The sequence below is a fragment of the Convolutriloba macropyga genome, chromosome 3 (genome assembly GCF_964194025.1).
Source record: "Convolutriloba macropyga chromosome 3, txConMacr16.3, whole genome shotgun sequence".
Lineage (NCBI taxonomy): Eukaryota > Metazoa > Xenacoelomorpha > Acoela > Convolutidae > Convolutriloba > Convolutriloba macropyga.
The window spans coordinates 81,113,880-81,136,555 of record NC_134470.1 but is presented as its reverse complement, the minus strand read 5'-3'; the positions used below and the strand labels follow the sequence as shown (position 1 = coordinate 81,136,555).

Sequence of the window (22,676 nt, the reverse complement as noted above, 5' to 3'; positions counted from 1 at the left end):
CAAATGGAAATTATACCCATGAACAACTATTAGACTTCAACACATATACCAGTGATTTGAATTGGCATGAAGTTCCTTGGATTAAACCCATAAATAGAAATATTTTGAAAGTTTAGCATTTATTAAGGGAATTGACCTTAACGCTAATGACATTATTTGTGACTGCAAAAATTCTAGTAATGTGTTTAAAAATAATTTTATCAACTACGTTATTTTTGGAATGTGTTCAACCAAGAGTGGCACTACAGCCAACTACCAGTTAATCGAACTTTATTATTTAACCGTTCTGAAAAACCAACGTTTAAAACAAAAACAAAGCTCAAAAAGGTTGTTGAAACAAAAGTAGGCGAGTTGTCGGGTACCCACAAAACGGTCTTTGAGCCGGGGGTTTTCAACCAAGAAAAAACAAATCTTTTTCAGTTGGAAAACTTTTCAACGTCAATAGAATGTCTGGAATGATGTTCTTTATCTTAATCATGTCTAATATTGGTTTTGTTTGGAAAGCGAAATGGAACCAGAAGTGGGAGATTATGATTTTTATCTGCTGCAACTGTACAAAATTAAAACAGTTGTCCGACGATGAGTCTATAGATTCTGCGGGGTCAAAACCCGTTTTAGAGCGGTCGTGGCCCTGGATGAATTACATCCAACAACACTAACCCAGAGACCGCCTTTTACTACGCAGGAATGGGGTCGGTTGAAAGTCCGGTTAGAAAACAGCAAAAAGCTGGGAGTTGCTTCCTTGCAATTACAGGAGCAACTTAAAAGTGTACAACAGGAAAATATGAAGCTACAAAGAAAAAATGTTGAGTTAAAGCAATAACTAATCGTTGCCGAAAAGCAACGGGAGCGCTTTCGTGCTAGAGTCGAAGCTAATAATAGTTTAGTTGAAATGAAATGCCAACTCCAGCAAATGCGGTTCGACTGGGAGTCAGCAAGAACTGAATCAGACGCTTTGTCTGGGGAGCTAATATTAGCTCTTAAAAAGCTCGTTGAATACGAGGGGGAGCTGGAAGTAGCTCGGAAAAAAGCTTCAAAAACGGCTTCAAGGGTAAGAAAATTAGAATTAAAATTAGAGGCGGAGATAAACGCCAAAGAGCTGACTACACGAAGACTACAGGAGATTGAAAAGAAGTGACCCGGTACAGGAGCATTGTCAATATACGATCTACTTTATATTTTGCCCACTGCAACGATTGAGGAAATCCAACGGCGATTCAGACATCTGTCTCTTTTGATACACCCTGTCAAAAGGGCCAAACAGAAAGATTCCAGTTATTAAATCAAATAATTTACGTGCTTATGAATGACGGTGCACGTAATATATACGAAACTCATGGATGGAAGTTAGCTGTCGAGTTTTTAAATTAATAATGAACGGAGCATTATGCTTCCAAAGGGGAGGGCTGTGTAGTGACCCTACAAACGTTCTCACGAATTTTTTAATGCAGAAGTTTTCGAAAATGGTATTTTAATGACTTCAAACAAAAAACACTTGAAAGTGACAGCTAAACATGCTGAATTATGTCTTATTATTTATGGGACAGTATCTTTAACCAATTGTCATAAGATTTTATGGTTCAAACATAAGAACCGAGATTATGTCAGAGAAAAAATATGTTCAACTCTATCGTTTGGACCAAGCACTGCTTTTGAGAAAAACAAACAGAGCACGGACTCTGGGACCAAGTTATCTTGGTAATAGCAAATATAGGTAAAACCGGGGTCTAAACCGGGTAAATTCGAGTATCACGCTTCATAATAATTTTTAACGCACTTTCTTAAGCTGCCTTCCCTGCATTTCACTTTTATAAAAGTTAAATTGTATTAATCATTCTTTGAGCTGAAATTTGCCTATAATTTCTGAATTTAATTAGTAAAACCAAATCGAATTTTGCACAAGAATTCGGAGGATACTTGAGAATCCAAGTCAATTGTAGGGATTCTATACATAGGTAGAGTCCAAGACAAGTTAAACCTGACGATGAACGCAATGTAAAACTTTCGAAAACGTTCGTTTTTTCAAATCAATTTATTTAATTGACAACTCCATCTCTGCGGATATTGATAAAACCTGTAGTTTCGTTGTGCTGGAGGGAAGGCTATACCCCTAATAGTAATAATTCGACTCTTTGACGCGGCTCCTAGAGTCTAGCATACTGCTGTTAGTTTCAATTTTTTTAAAAGCTCAAACGAAGTTTAGCAATTATATTAGTCCTGTGGTCTTTTCTGCAGGTAGCTCTTGGGGGGAATTAAGTGGCCGAGCATTTCTTTGAGCCTTACGGCTTACCAGTCGCTAAAAATTTCATGGTGTGAAGGGGGTTATTAATCTTAAACGTTTGACCCCCTTCCCCCGTCTGTCACCCAACACACCCTCAGTCCAGCCAGCTGGGTAATAATAAAGCAGACCGCTAGTTTGAGAGAAGGTCGCCGGATGTTAGTCGGTTCTTTATACAATATTAAATCTTTTTTGCATCTATTTTGCTCGCCCAACACATTGTAATTGGGTGCAATCAAACAAGGGGGCCGAAACAGTATAGACCGAAATCTCAATAAAAACACTAGGTATTTGTCTGCGTGTCCCTTTTCTGTAAGGTCTTTTTGCATTTTCAGCAAAAATATCACTTGAAAAAGTTATCAAGGTAACGATACAAAATATCCACTTCGTCTCCTTGGTTTCCTCGTTCATTACTGTTAGTGTGATGTATGTAACTTGATTGACATTAATTTAGTTGTCTAAAAGATTGTTTTTTTCTTAAGAATCTCGTAATAAAGGTGGCATCGATCTTATTGTTTATTTTTGCAGCTTTTTTTCTTCTAAAAATTTTTGGAATTTTTGATCTGTTGAGAAAAGCGTATCTGAATCGTCTAGATAATTTTTGCTTTGAAATGCTTATAAATTATCATTGGTCTTCCGTATTATAGACTATAACATATAAATATAGCCCCAATGGATTATATTAAGGATTGTTTGGCGGGGTATAATGTGAAAAGCTGTTTCTGATCACTTTCTCAAGTAGTTTAAAATATAAGATGTAGCGCCATTCAAAATTCTTGTGGTTTATGACCTTCAGTCTCATGTTTGTTAGCTAATATTGTAATTCAATCACTCGTAGAGCCATGCCTTATTCAGAGCTGTTTAAGCTGCGCGTTATGCTACGACTATTTTGTTGACTTGTTTGTTAAAACGTTTCTCATTTTTTATTCGTGGCTTAAATGGATGGCCAAAAATTATTATCTTTGGCTGTTTTAAGCCAGCTTTTTGTAACCACTGAATTGCTTATGCAGAATGCATCAACTGATAACACTAATGGTGCCTTAAATAAATACAAAAAAGCCAACGTTGTTTTCAGTACAGCGTATCCAATTGCGACAGTGGCCAACAGTTCAATCGAATTAGCTGACGAAGCTTTGATTTATCAGGTCGCCTACGACCAGTTGGAACTTTGTCAATCATTTGCAATAAAATACAAGTGTCGTGAATGTGAAAAAGTAAGCTATCTTTTAATTTTTGCTCTGTATATCATCAAGAAAACGGCTATTAGTTCCAGGCATCATTTTTTCTAGGTAGATTAATTTCTGGATCAATTTTAACTTAATTTGTGGATAGATTTTTTGGTTGGCAAAAATTTCTTGTGCTGAATAGATTTGATCAATAATTGCTCTCGAACAAAGTTTGAAGCAGTCATGCCTTTTTATGTAGATTTTTTTACATAATCGCTTGACTTACCGAGTGACTTTTTCACGCCTGTTTTCTTGCCTGTAGCGTGATCTGAGGTTGTGTCGCATTCGTAATGTTACAGCTGAACGCAAATAGTGGAATTTTACTAAGACTAAATTTTACTGACACTCTGACATAGGTTTCATTCGTTTGTCTTTAAATCTTAATAGTAGCCTCTAAGCAGTGAAATTTAAAGCTCTTTAGTAAACCTATTTCACCCACTACCACCACCTGAGTTGAAGCAGGATACCATATAATCGAGCCCCCTGAATCAGAGAGCCGACATTAGCCCCTCAATCCTTGCCGACATTAGTTTGTTATATTCTGATGGCTGCTGTCTGAGAATGGTGGTGTACCGTTCCGTTGAGATGATGATACCATGAATTCAAGATCATTTTTTTCCTGAGCTCATGACCAGCTAGTGATACTAAAAAGGGAACTATGATCCTACAACTTATTTTTTTCCTGTTGCGTGATTGGTTGATGTTGGTGTCCTTTGCCAGTTTTAAGCAGCTGAACTCAAGTAGCGACATTTTATAGCAACTCAAAATAAGAATTCTAACATCGGGGGTTTCGTTCTTTGTTATTTGCGGATGACTGCAATGTTAGCGATGTGGTCTACATTTTTTTTTAGCTTTAGATACCAGGGACTCTCGGTTAAACTTTTTTTCTCAGCTCATCACCACCTCGTGATAGTTGAAAAGGAACTACGTTCCAGGATTGATTTGATGGGTACATATGCCACATTTGTTTCCGGTGAAAGCGTTGGTATATAAGCTATCTTAAAAAAGACTTTTCAAGCCTCTGCGGGTTCCTCTTCTTTATTTCCGAGCCTGTTTCAGGCAGTGGTGCCCATTTATGGGAACACCTACAATACATACTCGCTGTCCTGTTCAGGAATTCGAATGGTGTTGCGCTAAATTGTTTAAAAATGTTTCTCATTGTCTTTCTTGGGCGTTTTTTCTTCTATTGTACGGTTAAATGGAGGTGCTCAAATGCACCTTTTGAGCTAGAGTTTTCTTCAGTGCCTAAATTTTGAGTTTTAGTTTACTATCGGAAGTTTATATTTCACTACGGCTCAGCCCTAGTTGGACCTGTTCCTTTATACGGACAACGACCTGTTGCTTTATACAGATTTCATATCCGCAAATCTTTGTTCGCCGTATAATTTTTTGACCTCTCTCGGCTTGTTAATTCCAACTGAGCACGCTTCTCTGTGAACAATCGTTAAGCAAAATACCAGGGATGTCATTTGACCTAATCTGTTTCCAAATGAAGTCAAATTACAATGCGCTAATTTGTGCTCTAAAGCGGTAGTTAAATTCCAAGGCTTGTAAACAGTGAGGGCTATTTAATGTCTTGATTGTTCAATTTTTCATCACTGCCCGACTACCTATATAAGCCGTAATTTATTTACTGCCCCCTCCCGCCGCCAATTTAGCCACTATTAAAGCAACCCTTTCTATACTGTGTCACCTGTCTCAGTTAAGCTTAAGGTGACATCCTTAAACTGCTAGCTCATGATGAAGCCAGCCGCCCGCCAGTTGTTTGAGAGCAATTCGCCCGAAGTTAGTTTGTTATGTTAAATTTCTTGAGGGGTGGTTTGCGTTTAAGTGAATTGAAAGTATAATTATTTCTTCGAACGAACTGAATTTTCAGTGCTCCTGGACAGACCTAGATGGCACAGCCGCGGCTTACTTTGTCAGCTCAAGATACCATTACGATTTCTCAATGACATGTACCTCTAACAACAATACCAACAGAACCTGCAAACTGTAAGAATAAATTCATTGCTCAGGTGCAAAGGGTTTATTTTCGTTTTTTATGAGTGTTCCCGCTGTGTACGCATTTTAGAACGCTGAAAAACAAAATACTAACGCATAGATTATTGACGATCGGATTTAGAACAATAATGCGAGCAGTCTTTATTGGGTATTTTTGATCATTCATTTGCTTTTCTATCTTGGGGTCTTTATTTCTATCTGGGTATCTTTATTGTTGGCGTCTCAACATTTTTATGATGAGATTGCAACTTCTCTTAATTTTTGATGAAATAGTAATTTCTCCCGAGCAAAGTTTGAAGCAATTATTGTAAGTGTCTGTGTCTTTTTTATGCAAAGTTCTTGCTTGACCGCTTTCTTCTAGAACATTCTTTCGATGTCACATCTTGGGTTACTTTTTCACGCTTGACTTCTTGATTTTTTGCTTGACCAATTACTCTTATTGAGAAAGTTTTTTGCAAAAATGAAATTGATTGCAAACTAGATGTTAAAAAGGGTCTGATAGCCGAGTGGTAAGTGCTTTAGTCTATGATGCAGGTGGGGGTGTAAATTTTCACCCATAAAAAATTTTCCTTTGCTACAGCGCCGCTGAATTAAATTGCCCCGCCTTGTTTTCGAGAGCAGTTTATCCGACGTTAGCCGGTTTCTTTTACGTAATTTATGTGGCACATTTACTAGCTCGCGGGCGAAATTAGAATAAATTTTAGTTGTGTGTGTCTGTGCGAAATTTCTAATTGCTCTCAAAAGAAATTTAGACCAATTATATTAGTACTGGTCTTTTTTTACAATTTTTCGTACTATCAACTTTTCGTCTGATCGCTTTTGTCCGACCAGGTTACTTTTCGTCCTCAAAAACGGGATAAACAGGCGAAGCACGGAGGGCGGTAAGTGCTTTTGTTAGGTTAACGTCTCACAGGTCTCGAATTGTGTTTCACCGAAATTTTTGAGACATATATTTATGGTGTGATTGGTGGTTTTGACTCCCTCCCCATTAACCCCCTTCCATTTAACCCCCAGCAGTTCTTATTTACATTTTTTAGTAGCTAAAGTAAATTGGCGCCCGATCACAACTAAAATGTAAATAAAATGTGCATTAGCTGTCACTGGTGAACGTATTGCCCCCTTCGCCTCCCTGCCAAATCGCGCGACACAGTATTGAATGAAACAGTATGAAAACAGTATTGAGGGGACCTTCGTTCGAGAGTGGTGTCCTAAATAGTTATTGTTAAAGAATCAAATTGGTTTCACTTTAAGAAAAAGTGTAAAACTTGCTTTTCAGGTTATTCAATATTGGTTGTTTCCTTTCTAAATTAGAACGTAGGTCTTTGATTGAGCTTTTTCATTTGAAGTTGCAGAGTTCTCTCTCGCTGAAAATTTTTGGGCAACATCCCATGCAATGTTATAAGCATAATTTAATTTGTTTTTTCCGGCAGTGATAGCTACCTGCGCGAAGTGTTGATGTGAAGTGATAGCTGAGTATTTTCAATATTTTTTGGCTCCTTTGGCTCGAGATTATAATACAATCCTTCCTCCCTCGAACGTCCCAATTTTTCGAAGTTGATTTATTTGTTTCTCTGCCGAAGTCTCCTTCGAAAAAAATATGATTATTCAACTCAAGGTCCTCGAAGTGTTTTTAATTGCTTTCAAACGAAATTTGTAGCAATTATAGTACTGTCTTTTTATGCAATTTTTGGCATGACCGATTTTCTCCCTGACGCTCTCATAATTCTTTGACCTCAGAAACCAAACCAAGTTGTGCAAAGTGATTAGCTGTAGAGTACTGCTATCAAATCTAATTTGCACTAAGTTCTTTTTTCAATTATTCTCAAAGAATTATATTAGTCCTGCCCTTAATGCGATTTTTCGCCTGACCAATTTTCTGTCCGACGCTTATAATTTTTTGACATCAAAAACGGGATAAACTGTGAAGACTGGAGAGAATTAATTTGCTGATCAGCTATCTTTTGAGCCCTACGCCTTTCTAGTCTCTAAGTATGCGATTCATCGAAGCTCTTAATCCTTTCCTCCTCCTCCCTCATACTTCCTCTCTAGCCGCTTCCCTTGTCCACCTTCCCGCACTTTGCTATTTAAAACAGCCCAAAGCCCCAGGTGGTCCCTAAGCCCCAGCATCCCAAAGCCCCAGCTTGCATCCCTAAGCCCCAGCTGGTCGAAGCCAAGCGCTCGCTGGTCGTTTCAGAGCAGTTCAATTAACATTACTCAGTGGTTTTCGTCAAAAGGTTGATAATGATGACTTTGAAAAATGACTTCGAATTCTAGAAAAATGATTGAGTTCATTGAAAATGGCATTTAGTAGGACTCATTCGAGATCTTAATTATATTTGGTAGTGATATAAGTGTTGTGGAGCCTTTGTATACGAGTTTTAATTTTCTAGAGTTTCGTTATCCTTTCTTTTTACTGGGTTTTTAACTATTTACTGATACAAGAAATCGCCTTTGATGTGCTCGGACATTTTGCTGGCCATGTTTGTATTTTCAAGTGTGAAAGTTTTTATCAATAACTTTCTAATCCGATTATGGTGATCATTACGTCTTTTTGTAGTTGCTCGCCAATTTTGTCCAAATACGGTTTGCTTGGCTGTTTTTCGCCAGCTGAATTGCTCAATAATTCAAAGCGATTTGAGAGACTTGATTTTTGCGTTTTCTAAGTTGAACTTTAATTTTTGATCAGATGAACTCGACAGTTTACTAAGAAGTGCTTTAAAATTGCTTCCATTTTCTCTTTAAATCTTACCAGTAGTTTACATCAGCGCTGATGAAAAGCATTACCTATTAATCAACCTATATAACCCCGGATGAAGCAGGCAACAATAGAATCGAGTCTCCGTCATTCGTACGAGACCAATTCCTCCGACATTAATTGGTTGCGTTTGAATCTATGTTTGGTGATCTTTTCCGTTTGTGCTCCGCCCCCTTCACACATTATTTGCACCCTTGCCATATTTTTACATAATGATTTACCATGAAATAACACGTGCTCTGTAACTGGGGGATCAGAGCGTACTGGCAGCACAAACGGAAAAGATCTGTGTTTGGCTTAGAGAGAACGTGCATCTACAAGATGGGTGGACATATTTCAGCACTCTTGTCACAAATGAAACAGCTCTCACGTGTGAACCACTCGTCAAGAGCTTCGGGCCAAAAGGAGGACGCTGTATCGGTACCTATTTTATTTTACTCTCGCGGATAACCAATTCTACCTCTAAGTATTATGTTGGTTGGAAACTAAGATTTTGTTTGATGGATTTTGAACTCAATTAAGCTGGTAACGTTTACTTGATCATACACGTTTTAAACAGTCTATCATAAAACTTTCTTTGCAATGGGAAAGACCCCAAAAATGGGAAAGACCCCGCAAATTTGAGTGGTTCCGGAGTGCGGTCTTTGATTAAGTTGGTTTTCGATATTGTGAAATGTGATCGGACCTGTTCTTTCTGGCACAGTATGAATCAATCATTCAGTATAACTTCAACCAAATCTTGAGAGTTATTGATCTGTTTAATGCGGTTACATGACAATTTACCCAATGCCATTATACCCAATGCACTTTGATATTTTTGTTCAAAAATCCGACTATAAATTAGCAGTCGCTATTACACGTATGTTTTAACCGACTCAAGTGGATATTTTAATCCCATGTTTGGTGGTGATAGTTTCATATAGCTGACAATGTAACTTAATGAAGGTGTTTTGTAATCGTTTCAGGTTTGGTATATGGTCTGTTATTGGGTGGAGGACTGATCTTTCTGTTTCTTCTATTCAGACATCTACATCACAATGGCTCTCTTTTCGCATACTTCCCCTCTGCTGACACACGATCCGCTGCCAATGTTAGTTTAGTATCATCATCATCATCTTACCATTTCTTGTCTTTGATTGCTAGCAAGATTCCAATTTTTAATCGATGCGTCATCTTTTTCGGGTATTATTGTACTCTTTTTTTACTACCTGAAATAAAAGTTTGTTTCGTTTTTAATTGCTCTCAAAGAAAGATTTTGGATCTGTTCTGTTTGCCCCCCCCCCCCCCCCCCCAGCTTACTGAGCATAAATTTTTTATGACGCTCAGGCGCACGTGCTATTTTCTTACATAGTAACGTGCTGTATAACATGATACATTTTCCTAATTTTGCTTCATTTTCAACGTTTTAAGTAAAATCTTTTCCGCTTTTCTAGGCTAATTTAGTCTCGTATCAATCAGCATATGAACTGCAAAACAATCTTAAATGAAAGGATTCTTTTTCGAAAAACGAAAAAAAGTCGGGCCTTAGGGGTGTGTTTCTGGTATTTAATTTCAACGATGAGATTTTTAGGACCTCAATCATTGTTACTTCTTCATGCATGCCCGCACTGCATGTAGAAGATCCCATCAATTAATTGCGATGACGTCGAAGCAGCTGTTGATGATATTCACTCTTAACTAAGCTTTCTTGTTTTTTTATCGATTTAGTTAATATGAACAAGGACTAGTAAATATCATCAACAGCTGCTTCGCAGTCGTTGCATTTAATTGATAGGATCATCTAAACTTGATAAGATTGCTCTATAATTAGGGTTTTCAATTTCGACCTCCTTATTAATATGGTCGGTCGAATTGTTAGCTGAAGTTAGATGACTTCCCTGTAAGAGCCATTGCCAGAAAAATTCCTTCATAATGTTATAATGGTAGTGTTGTGTGGGTCTCACTCGAATGCCTTGCAAGGTCATGGGAAGATACATCATTTCAAATTTTGGGATTTGGTTCACAGAAAAGGTGGTATTGCTCTCTTCGTTTCTTTCCCATTGTAACCCTCAAATTATGGTATATTAACGGGAATTGGGGGTTATACGTTATATGACCACTAAGCCCGAGGGGTATTAATGGGAAAGATGCTCTCTTCAGTTTTATTGCTGAATTTTAGTATTGATTTTAGGATTTGGGCCATGCAGAATTGGACCAGCTCTCATTTGTGTCTTCCTTCTCGAGTGACTTGGCCTCACTGCCTCGAGGAGGAGGAGGCGGTGGACCTGGATCCTCATCGCCTCGTTTAATGCAACAGCAGCAATTAGTAAATGGAAATAGTGGACAGTATTCAATGCAACAGGTAGCAGCTCATCAACTGAACCGTCTCAAATCGGTCGACGCGTTCAGAGGGTACGCTTGCACTCACAAAATAATTCATCATATAACCATTTGTCTGTTTCATAAGATCGAGAGAAAAAATTAATCAGAGAAATGAGAGCAATGTTGATCTAGCCCTTTTGTCCTTATCTGTTTTTATTATAACTGCGAAGCTATAAGCTGAGAGAAGCTATATTGCGGTGCTCTTGGTATTTTTACGACTCGAAGAGGAGTATTGGTTTTTTTAAGTTTTTTTTACCGGAAGAACTATTTGTTCGGGGGTTTTAACCTAATAGTGAAATTGAGTAAAATTGCCATGTGAACTAACTTCTTCTGAGTGAGAGAAGTTTTTTGTTCATGCGCTGCATATAGATGACAGTTTTTAGCCGTGTTTTCGTCCATTTGGCCCAATTTTTTTTATTAATAGCCGCACAGTGATAGCTGGGGCTATTATTGGCCTTCTCTTGGTTTTTTACAATCCAAGAATTTGAATTGTATTGGGGCGCTGTCTTTTTTTCCAAGATCTGTTCACACATTTTCATGATTTTTGAAGTCAAATTGGAGTAGTGATTTTGGTCACGCCGAAACAGGAAATGGAGCGAAAAAGCGAGTGGTTTTGCGGCACGAAATTTTTTCACTCTAATTTTAAAGTAGAGTGAGAATACAGTGTTTGAACAAAAATTCGCTTTATTGGTAGTGGTTTTTTGTTCACATGCGGCAATTTCACTTTGATTTTCTTTTTTTTTTCGATTTTTTGGATCGGATTTTTTTCTAAATGGTTTTTCCAATCCATTCATAGTCCGTTCTAGGTCTAGTTTTCTGTTTAGTCAATGAAAATTCTTTGAATTGTGTGTCAAGACTTGTCCTGCTATGGTTTTTTAATTCGTCGAATAAAAAATGTTTCGCTTTACCTCATTTTGCCGCTTTTTCAACATTTTGCGTGATATCTTTTTGACTTCTCTGGGCTAGTTTCTCTTCTCTCATTCTGCTAAAAGTGATTTTGAACATCAGTTGCTCAGCAAAGCAATTCAAAATGAATAGAGGCAGTATAAAAAATTGAAGTCAGAAGTAGAAACGGGATAAACCCGTAAAGCCCAATTTTAGATGCCCGCTATTTGAACGTCGTTCCTATAAATCTTAGTTACCATCTCTAATGCTTATTGGTATTGATAGTAGCCCCTGTTGCCTCTCTCTAAGAAACAGAAGTACGTTATGTTCAACTACGAAATGCCATCAAAATAAATCGGACTTAAAAATTGTTTTTGTACAAAAATTTGTTTTTTCAATATCTTCTACCAAGTTCTTCTACCTATTCTTCTACCTTTTTCGAATCAAATTTTTTATCGCAACTAGTTTTCTATCGTAATTATGAATTTCTTTTGACCAACATTTTGATTGATAGTCACAATCTGAGTGGTTTTACGTAGGTTAGAATTTCTGTAGAGCACATCAGTTGACGTAATTGAATCGCAATCGCGGTTTACAGCATTTTATTATAGAATATAAGGCAGGTTTTTGTCCTGATTTTGTCGGAGAAGGGGCTGACTTTGATTTCTTTTAATTAATAGCCGCGAAGCGATTGCTGGGGCTATTAATGGCCTTCTCTAGTTTTATTTCGTTGGCGATTTTTGTTATGACCATTTGAAGTCACAACCACTTTTCATCTGCATTTTGTTCATTCGTTCATGCAATTTAAACTGAAGTGCGTGTGTGACGTCATTTTTGGCTCTTAATGGAGCGAGTTTTTTGTTCATTAAATTTTCGGCCAAATTTGAATGACCTCACTCTCAAAAATGACTTCCTAACTTTGAAATTGACTTTTATTTACTTTAATTCAAAGAGATAAGGTCAAATGGGATTCTGTCACTCTAAATGAGGGTTATTTGAGAGCAGCTAATAGAGGCAGCCAAAATTTATAATTTTAAACTGATTTTTAATCGAAATAAAACATATCAGCCTTCAATGAGAAGTCGAATTTTTTTGGTCTGTCTTTTTTACTGTTTTTTGAACTGCAGATCTACGAAGCAATTGCGGCTTTTTTCTGCCAATCTGCCAGCTATTTTTGTAACTTTGTTTTTTTGAAGAAGTAAATATTGATCGTTGCCGCATGAATATGCAACCTTCTGAAATTGTTGCCACAATGTTTCTGAGCTCTTAACAATGCGTTTCAAAAGCAAAACTGGCCCATATTTCAAATTTTTTGTCAAATTTTGGCTTCTTTTAATAATTTCGTCATTTTTGGCTCTTTGAGCTGACTTTTTTAAATGAAATTAGTTAATATATCAACGTTTTTGATATTTTCTGAAGTGCCTCGTTTTGACTTGAGATGTATTTGTTTTATAAAAGTGTACACATACTAATCCGATATTATTGATTTTTGTAGTGTTCTTAGTTTTTTGTTTGCACTTAGTTAAACCATAAAAATTTTTTATTGCACCATCGGTGTTTTTGGTTTCGTTTTTTTGCTAATTGAATTGTTTTGGGCGATAAGCCATGAAATTCAGTGAAAATTTTTACCGTATTCTGAACATTTCTTTTTCAAATTGGTTTAGTGCTTCGCAATTGAGCTGTTTTCACTTCTTACTGAGAAAGCAAGATGGCTATGTAATGTTCTTGAATTTCGACTGCTTTAAAACAAAAAAATTGATGTTTTTAGCCTCAATTTTTTTCATTTTGTTTTTTAACTTTGTTTTTCTCATTTTTCAGAAATTGAGAATTAGTTTTTTTTTATCACGGCTTAGTTTATTTTTCTTCATCCACATTCTAGCATGTCTTTTTCTAACACTCTCCTAACACCTATAGTCATATTTGCCCTGCCTTTATTCAGTTGAAAATAATCGATTCGAACTAATATTTTTTGTCTTTTTCCCTTGAAGTTTTAAATGTTTCTTTGCTTGCAATTCATTTTATTCAACATAGTATGGTAATGAGGTTTTACTGGCTTCACTTTTACAAATAGTGAAAATAATTCTTTTGCAAAAGTTGTAACGGCTTGGTTTTGTTGACATACGAATTTTTGCATTTGAATATTGTTCTGTCTCTTTAGTCTGTCTCTTCTTGATTAATTTCGATTTGAATAATGTTTTGATCATTTTTGGTTTTATCGTGTTCATTGTTATTTAAAGCGACAACTAATGTTTATAGATGAAATGGCAAAGTTTATTCAGTGACAAATGGATTCCTGGTTGTATTGTAAAATAGTGTTTCGATTGAGAGATTTTACGGAAATTGAAATATTTGGTAACAATTTTTGGCCATTTCCTGCAGTCTTCAAATTTTTCTTCTAAAATAAAGTTATGGGAGTATAAAATCGCTTGCTGCTTGCGTTCTTCGTTGTTTTCAATTTCGTTCAAAAAAATAGGCTCGTTTTATAGATTGGAGTAATGTATCTTTCTTAGCTCAGTTGGTTTTATGGGCCATCTTCATTTTTTTTAAATAATTTTTGTTTCTAGTAGTCACTTCGGTAGGAACTAGTTTATATGAAAAGTCATTGTTTCACGAAGACGACTCTTCGAGTCGTTTCCGGAATTCTTCCGGCTGTTTTTTTACCGGAAGTACTATTTGTTCAGGCTGCCTTTTGACCTAATAGTGAAAGTGATTAAGTTTGCCGCGTGAACTAACTTTCTCTGAGCGAGAAGTTTTTCCATGCACTGCGTTCATTGAAAGTTATTGAGAGATTGGCGCATATATATAACTTTTTTGCCGTATTTTCGTCCTTTTGGCCCGAATTTTTTGTAATTGAAAGTTCGTTTTTTGTAGAAGTTAATTTTGATCGTTGCCGCATGAATATGCATGAATGTGCTTAATAATGCATTTCAAACGCAAAATTGGTCCATATTTCTCAAATCTTGTCACTTTTCGGCTTTTTCATCGATTTCTTTATTTTTTGATTGCTTGAGTGGACTTTTTATAACTCAAATTATTAAATATTTTACGCCTTTTTGATAGTTCTGAATTAAATGCGTCTTTTCGACGCGAGATGTTTTCGTTTTGAATAATTGTACACATACTCATCTAATTTTGTTAGTTTTTGTCAAAATTGTCCTTTATTTTTTGTTTGTTTTGGTTTTATGTACCATAAAAAGTCTCCTTGTGCAACCTCGGTTTTTTTTGGTTTCGTCCTATTGCTAATTGAATTGTTTTTGCCGATCACTCATTGAAAACTTGCCATATTTTGAATATGTTCTTGAAATTGTTTTACTGTTTCGCAAGTGAGCTGTTTTCGTTTCTTACTGAGACAGGAAGATGGTTATAAAATGTTCCTAAACCTCAATTGCTTATTTAAAAAAATCCATTTAATGCTTTTTACCACATTTTTTTCAATTTGATTTTTAAATTTTTTTGTTTTTTTCAGTAAATTGCAAATTGGTGTTTTAAATATATTTTTCGGTGTTTGTATTCTCCACATTCTAGCACGTTTCTTTTTAACATTCTCTCAAGATCTATAGTTTTACTTGCCTTGACTTTATCAAATTGAAAGTTTTTTGTTTGAACTAAGATTTTTCTGTATTTTTCCTTGAAATTTTTGCTAATGATTTTTAACATATGGCACTTTGGTTTTTCTAGCTTCACTTTTGTAAATTTTGAACAATTTCTTTTGCGAATACTCTTAAGGCTTGGTTTTAGTAAAATAAGAGTTTTTGAGGTTGAATATTGTTCTTTCTCTTCATTCTGTTTAAAGATTAGTTTCGATTTGATTTTTTTGATCATTGTTTAGTTTTATCGCCTCCTTTGTGATTTAAAGCGACAACTTACGTTTATAGTTTAAGCGACAAAGTTTACTTAATATCCAGTTGATTCCGGCTTTAATTTTGTGAATTAGCGTTACGATTGAGAGAACGTACGGAAATTATGAATTTTGTAACAATTGTTGGCCATTTCTTACAGTAACTCAATATTTCTTACAAAATAAGTTTTTGGGAGCCTAACATGGTGCGACTCTTGCTGCTCGCGTACTTTGATGTTTTCAATGGCGTACAAAAGTTTTGGTTTTTTTTATATAGGAGTAATGTAAATTTTTAGTTCAGTTGGTTTTATGGGCCATATACATTTGTGACTGATTTTTTTGTTTTCATTAGTCACTTTAGTAGGATCCAGTTTATTGTAGTTCTGTCACGAGGATGGTTCTTCGAGTCATTATCGGAATTCTTCCGACAATGTGTTTTGTTTCGTCGTCTGACGCTCTTTTGCGTTTTACATTTTGTTCTAGAATATTCTGTCGCTTCATGTTTTCAGTAAAGTTTTCACGCTTGATTTCTTGCTTTTCACGTGAACTACATTGCTCGCATTCAGAAGTTATGTCTGCTGCTAAAACAAGGTTGTTTGTAATATAAGAGAGAATAGGGGAAGTGTACCCTAGTGGTTAATGCAGCCGGTTTTTTGGGGTTCGAACTTCTGCTTCGACAAAAGCTTTTGCACCCAAAATTGTTCTCAAATATACACCCCCTTTGAATAAAAGTTTGTCGCGATAACTTTTTTCCAAATCTGTTTCTATCTGTATTTTCCGGCACGAAAGTCAATTGTTTCGCTGCTATTCGGACAATCTGCCGGCTATGTTTAATTGAATCATAAATAGAATTACCTTTTTCGAATCAAATTTTTTATCGCAACTAGTTTTCTATTGTAATTATGAATTTCTTTTGACCAACATTTTGATTGATAGTCACCATCTAAGTGGTTTTACGTATGTTAGAATTTCTGTGGAGCACATCAGTTGACGTAATTGAATCGCGATCGCGGTTTACATGATATTTTATGATAGTTTATGATAGAATATAAGGCAGGTTTTCGTCCTGATTTTGTCGGAGAAGGGGTTGACTTTGATTTTTTTTAATTAATAGCCGCGCAGCGATAGCTGGGGCTGTTATTGGCCTTCTCTGGTTTTATTTTATTTCGTTAGCGATTTTTGTTACGACCATGTGACAGCACAACCACTTTACATCTGCTTTTTGTTCATTCGTTCATGCAATTTCAACTGAAGTGCGTGTGTGATGTCATTTTTGGCTCTTAATTGAGCGAGTTTTTTTGTGCATTAAATTTTTGGTCACACTTGAATTACCTCACTCTCAAAAATGACTTGCTCACTTTGAAATTGACTTTTATTTACTTTAATTCAAAGAGATAAGGTCAAATGGGATTCTGTCACTCTAAATGAAGGTTATTTGAGAGCAGGTAATAGAGGCAGCCAAAATTTATACTGATTTTTAATCGAAATATAACATATCAGCCTTCAATGAGAAGACGAATTTTTTTGGTCTGTCTTTTTTACTGTTTTTTGAACTGCAGATCTACGAAGCAATTGCGGCTTTTTTCTGCCAATCTGCCAGCTATTTTTGTAACTTTGTTTTTTTGAAGAAGTAAATATTGATCGTTGCCGCATGAATATGCAACCTTCTGAAATTGTTGCCACAATGTTTCTGAGCTCTTAACAATGCGTTTCAAAAGCAAAACTGGCCCATATTTCAAATTTTTTGTCAAATTTTGGCTTCTTTTAATAATTTCGTCATTTTTGGCTCTTTGAGCTGACTTTTTTAAATGAAATTAGTTAATATATCAACGTTTTTGATATTTTCTGAAGTGCCTCGTTTTGACTTGAGATGTATTTGTTTTATAAAAGTGTACACATACTAATCCGATATTATTGATTTTTGTAGTGTTCTTAGTTTTTTGTTTGCACTTAGTTAAACCATAAAAATTTTTTATTGCACCATCGGTGTTTTTGGTTTCGTTTTTTTGCTAATTGAATTGTTTTGGGCGATAAGCCATGAAATTCAGTGAAAATTTTTACCGTATTCTGAACATTTCTTTTTCAAATTGGTTTAGTGCTTCGCAATTGAGCTGTTTTCACTTCTTACTGAGAAAGCAAGATGGCTATGTAATGTTCTTGAATTTCGACTGCTTTAAAACAAAAAAATTGATGTTTTTAGCCTCATTTTTTTTCATTTTGTTTTTTAACTTTGTTTTTCTCATTTTTCAGAAATTGAGAATTAGTTTTTTTTTATCACGGCTTAGTTTATTTTTCTTCATCCACATTCTAGCATGTCTTTTTCTAACACTCTCCTAACACCTATAGTCATATTTGCCCTGCCTTTATTCAGTTGAAAATAATCGATTCGAACTAATATTTTTTGTCTTTTTCCCTTGAAGTTTTAAATGTTTCTTTGCTTGCAATTCATTTTATTCAACATAGTATGGTAATGAGGTTTTACTGGCTTCACTTTTACAAATAGTGAAAATAATTCTTTTGCAAAAGTTTTAACGGCTTGGTTTTGTTGATATACGAATTTTTGCATTTGAATATTGTTCTGTCTCTTTAGTCTGTCTCTTCTTGATTAATTTCGATTTGAATAATGTTTTGGTCATTTTTGGTTTTATCGTGTTCATTGTTATTTAAAGCGACAACTAATGTTTATAGATGAAATGGCAAAGTTTATTCAGTGACAAATGGATTCCTGGTTGTATTGTAAAATAGTGTTTCGATTGAGAGATTTTACGGAAATTGAAATATTTGGTAACAATTTTTGGCCATTTCCTGCAGTCTTCAAATTTTTCTTCTAAAATAAAGTTATGGGAGCAAAAAATCGCTTGACGCTTGCTGCTTGCGTTCTTCGTTGTTTTCAATTTCGTTCAAAAAAATTGGTTCGTTTTATAGATCGGAGTAATGTATCTTTAGTTCAGTTGGTTTTATGGGCCATCTTCATTTTTTGAAATAGTTTTTTTCTAGTAGTCACTTCGGTAGGAACTAGTTGATATGAAAAGTCATTGTTTCACGAAGACGACTCTTCGAGTCGTTTCCGGAATTCTTCCGGCTGTTTTTTTTTTTACCGGTATTACTATTTGTTCAGGCTGTCTTTTGACCTAATAGTGAAAGTGATTAAGTTTGCCGCGTGAGCTAACTTTCTCTGAGCGAGAAGTTTTTTTCATGCACTGCGTTCATTGAAAGTTATTGAGAGATTGGCGCATATAAATGACACTTTTTAGCCGTGTTTTCGTCCTTTTGGCCCAAATTTTTTGTAATTGAAACTTCGTTTTTTGTAGACGTTAATTTTGATCGTTGCCGCATGAATATGCAACCATCTAAAATTGATGCTACAATAAATAATTCAGTGCTTAATAATGCATTTCAAACGCAAAATTGGTCCATATTTCTCAAATCTTGTCACTTTTCGGCTTTTTCATCGATTTCTTTATTTTTTGATTGCTTGAGTGGACTTTTTATAACTCAAATTATTAAATATTTTACGCCTTTTTGATAGTTCTGAATTAAATGCGTCTTTTCGACGCGAGATGTTTTCGTTTTGAATAATTGTACACATACTCATCTAATTTTGTTAGTTTTTGTCAAAATTGTCCTTTATTTTTTGTTTGTTTTGGTTTTATGTACCATAAAAAGTCTCCTTGTGCAACCTCGGTGTTTTTTGGTTTCGTCCTATTGCTAATTGAATTGTTTTTGCCGATCACTCATTGAAAACTTGCCATATTTTGAATATGTTCAAATTGTTTTACTGTTTCGCAAGTGAGCTGTTTTCGTTTCTTACTGAGACAGGAATATGATTATAAAATGTTCCTAAACCTCAGTTGCTTATTAAAAAAAATCCATTTAATGCTTTTTACCACATTTTGTTCATTTTGATTTTTAATTAGTTACCAATTTATTTTTTTTTGATTTTTCGGAAATTGCAAATTGGTTTTTTAAATATCTTTTTCGGTGTTTGTATTCTCCACATTCTAGCACGTTTCTTTTTAACATTCTCAAGATCTATAGTTTTACTTGCCTTGCCTTTATCACATTGAAAGTTTTTTGTTTGAACTAAGATTTTTCTGTATTTTTCCTTGAAATTTTTATTTGCAAATGATTTTTAACATATGGCACTTTGGTTTTGCTAGCTTCACTTTTGTAAATTTTGAACAATTTCTTTTGCGAATACTCTTAAGGCTTGGTTTTAGTAAAATAAGTTTTTGAGGTTGAATATTGTTCTTTCTCTTCATTCTGTTTAATGATTAGTTTCGATTTGATTTTTTTTATCATTGTGTAGTTTTATCGCCTTCTTTGTGATTTAAAGCGACAACTTACGTTTATAGTTTAAGCGACAAAGTTTACTTATTATCCATTTGATTCCTGCTTTAATATTGTAAAATAGCGTTACTATTGAGAGAACGTACGGAAATTATGAATTTAGTAACAATTGTTGGCCATTTCTTACAGTAACTCAATTTTTCTTACAAAATAAGGTTTTGGGAGCCTAACATGGTGCGACTCTTGCTGCTCGCGTACCTTGATGTTTTCAATGGCGTAGAAAAGTTTTGGTTTTTTTATATAGGAGTAATGTAAATTTTTAGTTCAGTTGGTTTTATGGGCCATATTCATTTTTGACTGATTTTTTTGTTTTCATTAGTCACTTTAGTAGGAACCAGTTTATTGTAGTTCTGAGATTGTTCTTCGAGTCATTTCCGGAATCCTTCCGATAATGTGTTTTGTTTCGTCGCCTGACGCTCTTTTGCGTTTTACATTTTGTTCTAGAATATTCTGTCGCTTCATGTTTTCAGTAAAGTTTTCACGCTTGATTTCTTGCTTTTCACGTGAACTACATTGCTCGCATTCAGAAGTTATGTCTGCTGCTAAAACAAGGTTGTTTGTAATATAAGAGAGAATAGGGGAAGTGTACCCTAGTGGTTAATGCAGCCGGTTTTTTGGGGTTCGAACTTCTGCTTCGTCAAAAGCTTTTGCACCCAAAATTGTTCTCAAATATACACCCCCTTTGAATAAAAGTTTGTCGCGATAACTTTTTTCCAAATCTGTTTCTATCTTTTTTCTGGCACGAAAGTCAATTGTTTCGCAGCTATTCGGGCAATCTGCCGGCTATGTTTAATTGAATCATAAATAGAATTACCTTTTTCGAATCAAATTTTTTATCGCAACTAGTTTTCTATTGTAATTATGAATTTCTTTTGAACGTTACGACCATATGACGTCACAACCACTTTACATCTGCTTTTTGTTCATTTGTTCATGCAATTTCAACTGAAGTGCGTGTGTGACGTCATTTTTGGCTTTTAATGGAGCGAGTTTTTGTTCATTAAATTTTCGGTCACACTTGAATTACCTCACTCTCAAAAATGACTTCCTCACTTTGAAAATGACTTTTATTTACTTCAATTCAAAGAGATAAGGTCAGATGGGATTCTGTCACTCTAAATGAAGGTTATTTGAGAGCAGCTAATAGAGGCAGCCAAAATTTATACTGATTTTTAATCGAAATTTAACATATCAGCCTTCAATGAGAAGACGAATTTTTTGTCTGTCTTTTTTACTGTTTTTTTGGGACTGCAGATCTACGAAGCAATTGCGGCTATTTTCTGGCAATCTACCAGCTATGTTTTAAACTTCACAGATACTTTAGTAGTTACTGATCTTGAAGTTTTTTTGTTGATAGCTTTGGTGAATAAAGCGGTCTAATGACAACGCGCGAGTTCTATATCCGTCATCATAGTTTTTTAAGATACATGTATAGTATATGTATCATAAATTGTGTTCACAACAACTCAATGAAAACTAACTTATGGCACCAACAACCATGGGCTACCCGGAGGTTGGTGGCAGAGCAAATCAGCGCGGAATCAGTCTAGAGTTTTTTGTTTTTAAGGATGGCCAGTACTCGGTTCATATCACAATTTACACTAGACAGTCTTGATTTTTAAGTAAAATTTACTTCATAAAATGTTATCCTAACTCGCGTCAACCTGTTTTGCTTTATATGCTACTCTAACTCCCGCGTGGGTACTAACATATAATTTGCATGGCAAGTCGTAACTATTAAGCTACTTGCGCTTTGTGGTAAATGCCTACAAACTAGCTTATGTATAAATAGTGTGTAAATTACTAGAGTAATTGCCAGTTATAAGCTGCAAAATTATGACATTATTCTGCTTAGACTTTATTTTGGGGTATAAGTAATTTGCAGAATATACAGGATAAATTTAGCCTGGGCGAACTCTATGGCCTCAATGTGATCACAATGAATATCACATGAAATCACATAGATATCTCATCCTTTATTGTTCATATGTGCAAAATTATGCAAGTATTATAGCAAGAATTAATTTCTTGTGGCAAATTATCTCAATTGATCTTTTTGCACCATTTTTGACCACTTGTGATCACCCACAAAAATAACGGCGTTCGAATGTTAACCAAAATTGAAAATTGTTTATTTCGTCGCTGTTATTACTGATGTGTAAAAATATCGTTTACCGATTTTTTTCCCGTTATTTTTTCTTCTGGGTAATCAATAGTTGGTTGGTTGCACTATATATCAATAGATTTCTGCATCGGAAAATTCAGTCTAAAATAAAAAGATAAGGATTTAAATTTGAAGATATTTGTTTCGTATTATGCGCATCTCATGCTTTCAAGCAACTAGGCTTGCTTTTCTTTGACAAAATGACATGTCTTGATCGATATAAGTGCATATGCCTGCTATGTTTGGCGTCACCAAATTTCTGCCCTTTCGTTTTTTCTGTAAATATTACTTAGGCTTGTCATTTTTAAGTATACTTAGCAACTTTTAAATCCTTTTGTGCATTGATCAAATCAAAATTTTTTCTTATGGATCAAGTAGAATAAGTATCAGCTTGTTCTTTTCGGCAGTCTGTTTTTTCTGTGCATTGTTTTTGATAATATATGAATAAAGGATTAATGGCAATCAATTTAAGGACATGAGATTTTTGCACATGTTAATTTGGCAATACGAGTAAAATTGTTGCATTAATACCCAAAGTCACGTGCATTAATAATCATCTCTGATTTTTTTTTAATTGCTCTCAAACGAAGTTTATAGCAATTATATTAGTCCTGTGGTCCTTTTTAATGCAATTTTTTAATTTGGCCGATTTTTTGTGTGACCCACTTGACTTTTCGTCCTCAAAAACGGGATAAACAGTTAGATGCCAGAGGGCATTAGGTGCTCTTAAAGCCCTTTAGATCACTAGTCTCCAAGTATGCGATTCACAGAAACTGTTTTGGCACAATTTCAAAGTCTGAAGGGCGGTTCTTAATCTT

At 35.1% G+C, this 22,676-nt stretch overlaps 1 protein-coding gene across 1 annotated transcript in view; it reads left to right on the top strand.

The window, feature by feature from the left end:
• Window positions 1–3,115: 3,115 nt before the first annotated feature.
• LOC142336513 (heparan-alpha-glucosaminide N-acetyltransferase-like) overlaps window positions 3,116–22,676 on the top strand; it is a 39,716-nt gene continuing 20,155 nt past the window's right edge. The window contains exons 1-5 of the mRNA XM_075385411.1: window positions 3,116–3,492; window positions 5,381–5,496; window positions 8,562–8,680; window positions 9,226–9,350; window positions 10,431–10,651. Coding sequence (XP_075241526.1) covers window positions 3,217–3,492; window positions 5,381–5,496; window positions 8,562–8,680; window positions 9,226–9,350; window positions 10,431–10,651 — 857 coding nt within the window. The 5' untranslated portion in view covers window positions 3,116–3,216. The remainder of the gene's footprint in view (window positions 3,493–5,380; window positions 5,497–8,561; window positions 8,681–9,225; window positions 9,351–10,430; window positions 10,652–22,676) is intronic.